Source organism: Dipodomys ordii, unplaced genomic scaffold (assembly GCF_000151885.1).
Source record: "Dipodomys ordii isolate 6190 unplaced genomic scaffold, Dord_2.0 Scaffold11, whole genome shotgun sequence".
NCBI classification, from domain to species: Eukaryota; Metazoa; Chordata; class Mammalia; order Rodentia; family Heteromyidae; genus Dipodomys; species Dipodomys ordii.
The window spans coordinates 9578010-9591582 of record NW_012267227.1 but is presented as its reverse complement, the minus strand read 5'-3'; the positions used below and the strand labels follow the sequence as shown (position 1 = coordinate 9591582).

Genomic DNA, 13573 nt, shown 5'->3' with positions numbered 1-13573 from the left:
TGCTTCGAACTCATGGAAAAAACGAATGCTTCATTTATACACCATCGCCACAGATTCAATATTTTTTAGCTAAGCACTACTAACTGCAGGAACAAAATAAAATTACTCCATCGTGCATTAGTTGGAGGTAAGAGGATCATGGTGTGAATCCAGCCCTGGGTAAAAAGCATAAGACCCTAACAGAAAAAATAACTGAACATAAAAGTCTCAAGTATTAATATAGCAAGAAAACAGGGCCTTGAGTTCAAACCCCAGTATTGCAAAATCTAAAAAAAATCCACAAATTAAAAAACAAAACATTTTGGTATTCTGCATCTTATACATACACTTGTCTAATTTGGGGAGGGAAAGGGGAATAACAAAATGCTAAAAAAGGGATATAGGATGACCCATTGCAACAATGATAGTGATAAGACATTATGTTGAAAATGAACTTTACAACTTCTGGTGGTGGAGTGGGGAGGTGGGGGAGAGAAGGGATAGTAGGAGAAAAATAAAGGAGGGGGTAACAATGCTCAACAAGAAATCTACTCATTACATTTCTCATGCAACTGTAACCCATCTGTGCAGTATCTTTACAATAAAATAAAATTTTTAAATTAACAGTTAAAAAACGTAATACACAGGATGAAAACATCCCTGAAATATGTTATCTCTTCCTTACTCTTTAATCCATATTTTTCCTTTCCTTCTTTTCTTTCTCTCCCTCCCTCTCTTCTTTCCCTTCTTTTTTTCTTGGGGGTGGGTAGGTGGGTAGTAGTGGTATGTGTATGTGTGTGTCCCCGAACTGGGACTTTAACTATGGCCTTAAGCTCTTGCTTGGCTTTTTTGCTCAAGAATGGTGCTCAACCACTTGAGCCATACCTCTACTTCTAGTTTTTTGCTGGTTAATTGTTGGGTCTGGCATGATCATCAGATCTTATCTTCCAGAGTAGCTAGGACTGCATATGTAAGCTACTGGCACTGGGCTCCTTACTCCTTACTGAAATAGGCTTTTAAAAAAAAATAAAGTGGTTAATAACTGGAGTATATCTTTCCACAGAAATGATGTCATAACTACGGACTGGATCCTCAAAGCAATGCTATAGTTAGAAAGCTTTCTGCTCAAGATCACATGGCCCACATTACCTGAGTTGAAACTTTAAGGATTTAAAATTGATTCACATGGATCCTGAATTCCACCCACTCACTGGTCAGACTTCAGCCTGAACTCCAAGTCCCAAGCTATTTCTGAGATTTCTCCAGAGCTGAAATCCATTGAATACAACATCTTTCAATATACCTTTCAGAGGCTGGAAGTACCTGGCAAGGAGAAAGCTCACCTCTTCTCCAACAGAAGCAGTGGAGTTATGTATGTGCTTCCTGAACAGGAGAAACCATTTCAGCACTTAGGTTTTGGCAGCTCTTCCTATGAGCTGAAGAAAGACTGCCTGGAGCAGTGATGCATAGCTTTTCCCTTCTCTTTCCTCCCTCAGCTGTCCCTTCTGCTAGCGAAGTGCCTGCCACTAACAGCCTCCCAATTGTAATTTGCTGCTTCTAATCTGTCATCTGAGAAATCAGATGACCAGGGCTGTTAGAACTCTGTGTAAATTAAGAGTCAAGCTCTGAGAGATAGCCAGAGACCCTTCTTCAAAAGAGCTCGTAGCAGGCTTCTTGGCAGCCATTTCCTTTCTTCTCAGAGCTTTTCTTATCTAATTCCCTGTGTGGCAGTCTCAAAAGACCTGGCCTCCATCTGCAGGAGGTGTTCTTATTGTGAGACACAACAGAAAATACACCAGAGGGGGAGGAGGAGACATCTGTCCTGTTGTTAAGGGCAAACACCTGGCCTGTGGACTTTCAGACTTAAAAACCTCTCTGTGGTCCATTTCCTCAAAGATGGATATAACCACATCATCCTGCCTTTCCACCATGGCAGGGAGGTATGGCGTACTAAAAATTATAAACTGTTTTGAACATGGGCTGTTATGAAAACAATGTTCCTGTTAAAATAATTACTGGACATGGTGGTGTGTGCATTCAAGAAGCTGCGGCAAAGAAAGAAAAGGAGAAGAATCATCTTCATTCTCAGAGTCCTATAAGGAAGTCTGCTTGTTTTTATCAAAAAGATTTACTGGAACACAGCTTTATCTATTTCTTTATGTATTTATCTAATATTTTCTCTTGAACTGCAATGGGAAAGTTCACTAAACATTCAGCTCACAAAGCTGAAAATATTTACTATCCAGTCCTGTGTAGAAAAAGTTTTACTGAACTATGTTATCAAAAAAAATCTTTTTATTTTCAAGCAAACAAAGTTTCATTTTCTTACAACACAATACAGTTGTTTACATGGCACACACCAAAACACAGACAGAAGTACTTCAACAGCAGTAATCATTAAGTTCATGGCATACAAGGAAGTCATTTCATAAGTTTTTCTATGTAAATCTATTTCTGCAAGCACAAAAGAACTCAGAATTATTTCAAATTTAATATAGAAAAGGACAAGGTACTCTGCTGAAAATCATTTTCACAGTGCATTTTATTGGGGAAATCTGTATTGCATTACTCCTTTTGTGTTATAGAAATGAGGTCCACAGATCTACCCACCATCATCGTCAGTGCCAAACACACTGGGGGAGTGCAAATATTAATCAAAATGACATCTCCAATTTCTCTCCCTTCCTAATCAGGCCTAAATATCATGGGGCAGCCAGGAAATCAATAAGAAAAACTGGATGCTTGCATCACTCCCAACTTGGAAGCCCTGTCTTTTCTGCCATGACGAAGACCCCTGGTGTTAGCACAAACACTTGCCAACTTCAGTCCTTCGCCTCTCCCATGAGATGCACATGTCCACCTAGGTGCCCACCTAGGATCCCAAGCTTTATCCAACATGCATATGATGACACCAGTCACTGAAAGACAGCCCTTGTGCCATTTTAAGATACAACAAGCTACGGAGGTAGGAGTGGCTCTAAGATATGCAAGTGCATTCTTTCAGAGTCTCAGGAATAAAGTATATATTGGTGGTAACAAAGTATTTAAGAAAGACTAACAAAGTCTCACTGCATCTTCCACACCTGAGGGAAGGGGTGGCACAGGAATTGATCCTAAGCCTTATACATATCCAAACATCAACCACAAAGACTTTGAGCACATAGCTGGGCACTGATGACTCATTCCTTTGACCACAGCTACTTAGGAGACTGAGATCTGAGGATCACACTTTGAAGCCTGAGCAGAAAAGTCCATGAAACTTATCTCCAATAAACTATTCAGCACCAAAAGTGATGTTGTGGCTCCAGTGGTAGAATGTTAACCTTCAGCAAAAGAAGCCCTTGAGTTCAAGCCCCAGGACCAGCACATACCCCAAAAAGACTTTAGAACAAATAAAAATTAGTATTTCTGGCTCAATGTCTTCTTCCTTTTCCTTTCTAGTGCCCTATCTCCCTCCCCTTCCCCACCTTTATCCCACTGATGACTTTTTTTTTTTTCTGTACAAGCTCTGGGATGGTTCTATGGCTGAGGGATCTGATGTCTATTTTCACATCATTTACTTTCAGGAGGCAGAATACTGAATAAATAGAACACAAGTCTAAGGCCATTCACAGTTGGAGCTAGTGTTGAACCCTAGAGAGAATATCTATTACTACACATAAGAGGCAAAGGAAAGAGACGATAGGGAAAAACAAAGGAAGAGGTAACAATGCTCGATAGGAAATGTACTCATTACCTTACTCATGTAACTGTAACCTCTCTGTACAGCATCTTTACAATAAAATAAATATTTTTTAAAAAGTCAAAGGCCCAGGAAAAAGTGACTGGGGTAGAAAATACACAGACTTAACACCTAAGGAGGAAGGGCATGCCCAGTGGGATCCAGAAATCCTAGAAGAACTTTTTTTTCCCCCCATCGGTCATGGGGCTTGAATTCTGGGCTTGGGCACTGTCCCTCAGCTCTTCAGCTCAAGGCAAATGCTTGAGCTATAGTACCACAGCACCACCTCCGGTTTTTTGAGTGGTTTATTGAAGAGTTTCATGGACTTTCCTGACCGGGCTGGCTTTGAACTGTAATCCTCAGATCTCAGCCTCCTAAGTAGTTAGGATTACAGGTGTGAGCCATTGGTGCCTGACTCCTAGAAGAACTTTTAAAGGATCAAGTACAGCTGGACAGTCATGAGCTGAGGGCCACCACAACTGGCCAGTGTTCATGTGAATTCATTTCAACCCCATCTACTAAAGTCAACAATGCTGGGGTTAGTTCATGCATTCTTTCACTGATTTATGGGCCAGTCATATAAGTCAACAAGACACATTCCAGTTAGGCTCTTTTCAGCCTGTTTGAGTCTCAGCTGGTGTTTTTCTCCCTACCCTTGTGGAAATATAAATGAAAAGGCTTCTGAGCTCAGATATTTCTACATGCATAAAAAATTAAAATCAAGTATGATGAAACCTTCTTAGCCAGATGGAATTCCACTTAAGGGAAAAACAATAGTTTGTTCAACTATAAGCAAAAGAGGAATTGCAGAGATTAAAGGCAACTGGTTAAAAAAAGAGTCAGTACCAGACACAAGACCAAGAGGAAGAACACAGACTTATAAGGAATGAGGTAATGCTTTAGGCAAGAGCATGTCATCAATATGAAGACATCAATATACTCATGAGTACAGTTTTCAGCAGTCATAACGTTCAGTTGGAGCTGAGGTTGTTAAAAACCATCATTGTAGACGGGTGCTAGTGACTCATGCATCAGAATCTAAGGATTGTAGGTCCAAGATAGCCAGAGCAGAAAAGTCCATGAGACTTTGAGTTCCAATTAACCACCAAGAAGCCAGAAGTAACACAGTGGCTCAGCTGGTAGAATGCCAGCCTTGGGGGAAAAAGCTAAGGGATGGCACCCACACCTTGATTTCAAGCCCCAGAACAGGAACCAAAAAAAAGAAAACCTAAAATAAAATAAACATCAATGTAGTTCACATGAGATAACTAGTCTCATTTGGAACATTCTCTAGATTTGACACTAGACATACACACATTTAACATGGCAGCTCTAAAACTAACCTTTTCATAAGAAACACTACCAATAAACCAGCTCTGGGGGATTCATGAATTAAACCATGATGTGTTCTTAATGGTCACTATAGTGATCCCTGTCCATTCCATTCTTTCTAACTTTTTAGTTGTCCTACCTCAAGTACAACAAACTGATGCCCACAACTGAACATCTTTCACCTCTGACTCCTGGATTAAATTAATGGAGGTGACTCAAAGGAAGTGAAGACATTATCTTTCAACACAGCCTGTTTCTCCTGTGTATCTGGCTAAAAGTGCTTTTCTTGTACCTTATTAGGAGAACCTACTTTCCCTGAACATCAGCCCTTGCTGGGTTTCAGCACTTTATTTTCTCCTCTTTGTTTCAGCTCTATAGGTAACAATTATTTCCTGATGCTGCCAAGGTCTAGGTGCTAGACACTTCACTGCTTGCTCTTGGTCTGCCTACTCATAGCCTTATAACTATTCCTTTTTTGAAATTTCATTATTTGACCTATCTGAATTGAATGCAGTTTCCTGCCAGGACTGATTGAAATATAATACAGAAATCTACTTACTGGGCTGGGAATGTGGCTTAGTGGTAGAGTGCTTGCCTAGCATTCATGAAGCCCTGGGTTTGATTCCACAGTACCACATAAACAGAAAACGCTGGAAAAGGTGCTATGGCTCAAGTGGGAGAGTGCTAACTTTGAGCTAAAGAAGCTCAGGGACAGTGCCCAGGCCCCAAGTTAAGCCCCTTGACTGGCAAAAAAAATTCTACTTATTAACATTAAAATGATGTCTGACAGAAAGTAGATCACAGTATTAATACCACTATGTTTAGGTAGTAGGATAGGATCGTTTTCCCCCATTTTATGTCTTTTTAGTTTTCAAATGTCTACAACATTTCATTACATATTTGAGGGAAATAATAATAAAATTAAATGTAAAATGAAAATATAATCTCAAGAAATACTAGTTGGTTGGTTTCTCTCTTTTATTCCCTACATCAAGAATTTCATAAATAAAATATTGCATTACCTAAAGGTATCCTGAAAGTATCATGAACACTTGATTGTGACCAGATACTTTATTCCATTATGTGAGAAATACATGTTCAGTGACAAAGTGTTCACAATTACACATGCAACTGTGCACACTTGTCATGTCTGTGATGCTTCAGAATTGGCCTTCATAAGCAGAAGACTTTACTGTATTCTATGATAATCACAGAGCTCACTGCCTATAGATAGTAGTTCATTTAATTTACAAGCTAGTGGATAGCAGCTTATTTACTCTTGCAGAGAGGATTATGACTCCCTTTTCACACAGAAGAAAATTGTCATGCAGAGAAATCATATAATTAGCCCAAAGTCATATATTTGTCTTCATGAGCAGGTCCTACAGGCAATCTTGGCTTTAAAAGCCTATTTTAATCCACTAAACTCAATGGCCACTCTCATAAGTAAACTGCCTAAGACTTTCTGAAACTCTCCTAATTTTGGATTTGTTGTGCAAAGAACCACGAGAGTTCACCAATTATGAGCTACAAAATCCTGAAAATCTACATACAGATCTGCAAGTCTCCATCAATGAGATGCTAATAATACTTCCCTTCCTAGAAAATTTGAGAAACACATGACATAACACATGAAAGACATCAAAACTCTAAAGCAAAACCAGCTGGCAAATGAAGGACAACACTATGCTGCCCCCTTGAAATGATGAGGGTGTAAGTCATTGTCAGTAACACATGGTAGTCAAATGTAAAGAAAATAGTTATTATTTTGATGAGGCATAACTCTAAAATATACTGTTATGAACTATTTGTTATAACACTCAATGTAAAACCACTACTGATTAATCAATAAGAACCATGCAATCCTTTCAATGAAACACACTCCCAAGCTCACCTCCCTCTCTCCCATTCATTACTTGCCTCACCTTATTTGATATACATCCTCAGAATTTTCTGAAATACATTCCTCTCAATCTCTAATTTTACAAGTAGAGCAAATTAAACAAAAACCATTACAATTCAAACTCTCCATTCTCTGTGGTACAATATGAAAAGTTTAATTGAGCCACTTAGTTTTCTGTTTCCCTGACTCAACTTTTTTTGAGTTTTCTAATTAATTATATTCCATTATTCCTGATGATCAATTAGCTCAAAATGTTGCTGAGATAGTGAGTATGCTGAAGACGGCAGAATTTAATGATAATTTGAGACTAGTAGGACACTAAATTTTTCTCTTGTTAATAATTAAAGTAGATAACTTATGTTTTTATTTATGGCTTCCAGAAATATCCGGTTCATTCCTTTGCACTGCCCTGTCAGCTAACCATCAGATGATCAGGATCTGACTTAAGCTTCTGTGCTTTATTTTCCATATATACCCCAGAAGGCATAGATAAAGCCCATGCAAAGATTAAAGGAAATGAAGTCAACCCTATGTAATCTCTTGAGCTTTCTACCTGGCCAAATGCTTGTGCATCATAAATATGCAAAGAATAAACAAGAGTAAAAATTCACTTTACCTGTTTCAATTTCCCAGATGTAGACAGAGTCATCTGCACATCCAACAATTAAAAAGTTTTCCACAGGGTGCCATCTGATTGTCCTCACAGGGAAAAGGTGTTTCCGGGCTTGAAGGAGGCAGCTTCTCCCCTCCAGGTGAAGGAGAGACACAGAGTGGTCACTGCACACACAGCAGATTATCTGATCATCTCTGAACTGGGAAAAGACAACAGGAAGGTCCAAGTAATCAGATGGTTTATGACTAAATAAACATTTCCCGACTGGTAATATGTCACTTTGGTTAAAGTCCGATTTATAAAAAGTAAAAAAAAAATAAGACATTTCTACTTTTGGGGGGTTTTGTTATTTGTCTTTGACATTTCTAATTTCTATAGAAACTCTTCACATGGCCCTCTAAGAAGAGCCTTTAAATACAGAGTAGAGTTAAACTCAACAACCTCTCAGGAAGGTCAAGAGATAGAAGTAGAAAGGAAAATTCTTGGCTAGATCTACTTGGGAGATAAATGAAGGACTTGATCATCACTCAGCAAATTCAGGCAGTGAGGCAGACATCGGAAATAATGTAGAATAAAATAAACCCCAGAACTAATTTGTTGCCACAAAAAGAAGCTATTTGTAGACACAAGCTTAGGCCCAAGGGTATCATGAGATGATAGTTTCCACTGAAAGCCTCAAAATGTGATTTGGTGCTGTTCCCAGAACTATACAGATTCTAATCCAAACAGGAAATTCAGTGTAGACACAATCTAAAAGAGGTAAGCCTACAGTAGTTCAACTGAATGTACAGCCTCAAAGACACAAGAACCAAAAATAGGCTCTCAGGACAATGATCTTGAAATTTTAACTGGGAGAGAATGAGGGAAGGGGTGACATTGTTCAAAAAGAATGTATTCTTTATCTGACATTTAAGTGTAACCCATCTGTACATCACCTTTACAATAAGAATAAATAATTTTTTAAGTATTTTTTAAAAGTCAGCATGTGGTTTCCTTCACTACAGTTGAGGACCATGACTATCTAAGCTGGGTGTTGTTGACCTACCCATAATTTCAATTCCTGGATTTAAAGATGAGCGCTCTTGAAATTCTCTCCGGGCCTTTATTTCCCACCTCTGGTGCTTTGGAAACATTTCTGCCCCCCAAGATTCTTTTTAAAAATACTACATAAATCCTGAGGAAAAAAAAATTACATGGGAAGCTAGACTTGTAGAGTAAATACAATGCCATATTTTTTCTAACTTTCCTGCCTTAACCCACAGCTTCTAAAATGTACAGCTCTTGTGGTCCACACATACACACCAAAGAGAGAGAAAGAGAAGAGAAAGAGGGAGAAAAAGAGAGAAAGGGAGGAGAGGGAGAGAGAGGGAGGGAGAGAGAGGAAGGTACAGAGGGAGAGGAAGGGAGAGGGAGGGAGAGGGAGAAGAGGAAGAGAAGGGGAGAGAAGGAGGGAGGGGGAGAAGGAGAGGAAGAGGGGAGGGAGGGAGGGAGGGAAAAATCTTATGACCAGGAGTGGATCCCCACCAGGGACTGACACTAGGCCAATCAGATTCTGTTTTTCTAAGCATTTGAAAAATAAAAGGTGAAAGAATTCATAGGAAGAATCAAGAGAAGGGAGTAATCACAGAAAAGCATACTCTTCTAGGGTACAGGTCCCTCACTGGTGGATTTATAGTTCAAGTTCCACTGAGCCCTGTCTTGACTGCCTTAAAGGATTGCTGCTTTATTCTTTCGGTCAAGTACCTTTTGACGTGGGTTGAATGGGCGCTGAGCCTTAGAATCAAATCAAGAGAAAAAGGGATTAGGACTGGAACTGACTTGGACTTCTGCCCTGGAGCAGAAAGAAAAAAATAAATAAAAAGACTCAGGAATAAAAGATATTATCAAGATATTCCAAATCAGATGAAAACTATTTTAAACACTGACCTACAATTATTTCATTAAAAATCATTTGTATTGTTGAAATGTTGCTTTCCTTATATCTTACTACAAAAACACAGTATATATTTTCTTTAGTATATATTTTCATAAGCTTTATGGAAGATGAACCTAACTTGACTTCATGAGAAAATTATAACTAAACCTGTTTCATGTGGCTCAACTCTAGATAGGTTGGTACTCATGAATTTGTTGAAGTTCAATATTTATTAAAGAAATAAGCACAGGGAGTGCAGTTATACCCATAGTGGTACATAGGCTAGGGCCGGCATGTCCTTGGCTTTGGAGCTGTTATCTTTCCAGTGCTAGCGACGAAAGAGCGAATTTAAAATGGGTGAGGTTGAGAAAGAAGATTTTTGTTCAGAAGTGTGCCCAGTGCCACACTGTTGAAAAGCAAGTACTAGACTGGGCCTAATGGTCTGTTTGGTCTGAAGACAGGTCAAGCAGCTAGATTCTCTTAGGCAGATGCCAACAAGAAGGGACAAAGGCATTACCTGGGGAGATGACACACCCAAAAAGTACATCCCTGGAACAAAAATGATCTTCTCTGGCAATAAGAAGGGAAAAAGGGCAGATTTGATAGCTTATATTCAAAAAAGCTACAATGTATAATAACTACTGCCTTATTTATTGTAAAACAAATGTCCCATGGCTTTTTAATATGTACCATAATTCAACTGATCTCTAACATCAGAATTTAGATCATAAATGGCTGACAGAATATTTTTGTACAATCCTGATTTAAGTAAAACTGTCTTGTGCTTAAATAAATATGATCTTTAAAAATTCTGTCATTGTTTTCCCTTTCTGTGATATAAGTGGACTTAGTAAAGTTCAATTTTTCAGCAGGATACCATCTCCAAATCTGTCAAAGATTGGGTTTGGATTCAGATTTATATAGCTAATTTTGAGAGCATCTTTAAATACTGGAGAAATCCCTTCACTATCTCAGAACCAAGCAAGATTCGCCTACTTCAATTTATGATCATTAATCTGTTAAAGGCAATGGTTGAAGATGAGGAAGCAATGTCTGTTTTTTTGGTTTTGACTATGCCAATTTAATTAGATTTCCATGTCTTTGAAGTCTGTCTTTTACTTACTGAAAGGCATTTTAGTATGGCTTATGTAAAATTGTCCAATAAAGAATATTTAACACTTACTACATTTTATAGTTGATCTATAAGTCAGATGCTTTTAAAAGGGACCAAGATAGATACAAAACCAACTTTATTTTTGAATTCTTTACTAAGATAGCCTGTTATTTTAGGTTTGTCTTTAAGCCACTGTTCAGAAACACAAAATTGTGGAATTACTGTGTATATGTGATTGATAGTCCTGCTTTTTGCCAACTTCTTAGAGAAAAGGTTTCAAGTAGGGGAGATAATTTGCAAATTATGTGGCCATAAGAATTTAGGTAATTAAAAGTAAATTACATGAAAAAAAAGAGAAAGAAGCACAGGGACAGGAGGATAAAACTGGGGGAAAGTAAAGGAAGGGATATGTTGTCCAAAAAAAGAAATGTACTCATTACATGACTTATGAAATGGTAACCCCTCTGAACTTCACCTAATAATAACAAAACTATGTTCTAAAAGAAATAAGCAAATAAAAATCCACATAGGGAAAAACATAAATATCAGTATTTAAAAAATTATTGAAGAAAAACTAAATTTATGGTTTCCAACCATTGTTTAACTGCAAATTTGTATTATTTATTTTTTAAAAGATGTGTTTGTTTATTCATTTTTTTGTGGTACCTTCTTTTTTTTGGGGGGGGGTCCGGTCGTGGGGCTTGAACTCTGGGCCTGGGCGCTGTCCCTCAGCTCTTCAGCTCAAAGCTAGTACTCTACCACTTGAGCTACAGCGCCACTTCCGGCTTTTTTCTTTTTGCTTATGTGGTGCTGAGGAATCGAACCCAGGGCCTCATGCATGCAAGGCAAGCACTCTACCACTTAGCCACCTTCCCAGCCCTACTTTTATTTTTTAAAATCTCATATTAGAGCTAGAGAGAAAAAAAGGGTAGGTACTCAGAGAAATAATTAAGTGGCTTTGGGGAAGCGAGAATTGGTTACATATTTGCTTTGCAATAAAATTGTGTAACATAATAAATTAAAATGTATATAAAATGATTAGAAAGGAAAAATCCCATTATATATGGATATATAGAAAAAATTTTCCCATAAGTATATGCATTATGTTCCCTTGATGTTCTTTTAATATTTTGTCATGTTTTAATTATTTTAACTTACTCTGAAGTTTTCTGGTGACATTGAAAGACTTGTTACTGGACCAGCTTCCAAAGAGAACGTATGCAATATTTCTTCAGTAAAGATATCCCACAATATGACACATGAACCTTGGTCCCCAGACACCATCCAACTTTGGTCTAATTTTGAAGAGACACTATGTAGGTAAAGCAATGAAGTAACACTTTGGTGATGCCCTTTAAGAACTTTATTAGAGAGAGAGTCTGAAAAAATAATCAAACAAAATAGCACGAAGTTATTTTAGTTCAAGAACTAATCATATTTTCTGATTTTTCATTTGAACACATGGCCTGTGCTTATTTGGCAGGGGCTCTACTGTTGAGCTATGCCTCCAGCCCTTACATGCACTGGTTATTTGTGAAGTTCCTGTTAAGGATTGTATTTAGACCATTATCCTCCCATTTTTTTGTATCCGATTGGAACCAGGATGCCAAGTGCATGCTACCACACATAGCTTCTTCTGCTGAGACTGTCTTTCAGACTTTGCTACTCAAGTTTGCCTGGAATTGTGTTCCTCCTGTTCTTAGCCTCCATATAGCTAAGATGACAGGTATGTACAAACACAATAGCTATTGGTTAAAGGGGGGAGGGTTGGAAAAGACATTGTTTTGCAACAGTAGCCCTTATTTCATAATCCTCCAGATCTCAGCCTCCCAAGTAGCTAGGATTACCAGTGTGAACCACAGTGCCTGGCTTTCTTTGATCTATTTTTAGTATTAGCAAACACTTAGAAAATGAGTAAACAACCCTCAGGCTATCTGAACAGGCAAAGACCTCATCAGAAGCTCTATCTTGCTTCTGATAAAGCACTTAAGTCAGTTGTGTAAGTCTACTAATTCTCTAAGATGTAAGTTAGCAACTCACGTGTCACAAAAACAACAAACACTATTCTAAAAAGAGTAGCTAATTCATTTCCTTTTCCTCTACCAAATAGCCTAATATTATTTCTATCATTCTTTAATTCAACCAATCAAGTATAAAACCTAAGAAAAGTTTCAAGGAATATGTGTCCATGAAAGTCATTAGCGAGTACCTAGCTGTACCTGCTTGTTTTACAGATAATGTATCAGAGACTCAGGTACGTTAACTCACTTCATTTCAAGTGTCAAAAATCAGCCTTAAAGTTTAAGAGCATAAGTTTGCTGTGAAACAAATCTGCCTTTTATTTCTGGGTCAATCACTGACTAGATGCTTTTATCATGGACAAACAGCCTTTCCCCTGTTAACCACAAATGCTGCATTGAAAGATCAGGACAATTGTCATCTTTCTTTCAAGGAGACTGTCCAGTGGAATAAATCATTTCTCAGCCCCTGACTTAGCACTTACTCGATGCATAGGCATTTCAAACTATATCTATACTAAAAAACAGGATTACTGATAAGTTATTTCTCTTCCCACTAACCACTTCTGCCTTCAACATTAACCTCCTTGAAACTGGAGAAGATCATAATGAATACCATAAATTCTTTATTTCTGTTACTTCTAGTCCATCAGGTACATCGTTGCTTTCTATTTCCCAGGAACTCATAATGAGCACTAATCCAGATGCTAAAATCAGAGGCATGTTTCTGCTTGTTTTGGGGGTATTAGGGTACATCACCTAAACTTAAATAAATGCTTGGGTTTTCTTTATTTCACTTTTAAAGCAACCATTTAGCTATATACTGGTACATTACCTCTCTTCAGCTCATTGCCATTTAGTCCTCTACTTCAATCACTGAATCATGAGCAATGGTAGCATTCACTAAGTAGCGAAAGTAAGCTTAAAGAAATAATGGACACTTTAGTAGGAAAAGGGTGTGTGAGAGAGAGAGAGAGA

General features: G+C 38.0%; 1 protein-coding gene across 1 annotated transcript in view; it reads right to left on the bottom strand.

Annotated features, from left to right (window-relative positions):
- Wdr72 (WD repeat domain 72) overlaps window positions 1-13573 on the bottom strand; it is a 116648-nt gene that overhangs the window by 58722 nt on the left and 44353 nt on the right. Inside the window, exons 12-13 of the mRNA XM_013009952.1 lie at window positions 11736-11956; window positions 7552-7747 (exon numbers count right to left, since the gene is read on the bottom strand). Coding sequence (XP_012865406.1) covers window positions 7552-7747; window positions 11736-11956 — 417 coding nt within the window. The remainder of the gene's footprint in view (window positions 1-7551; window positions 7748-11735; window positions 11957-13573) is intronic.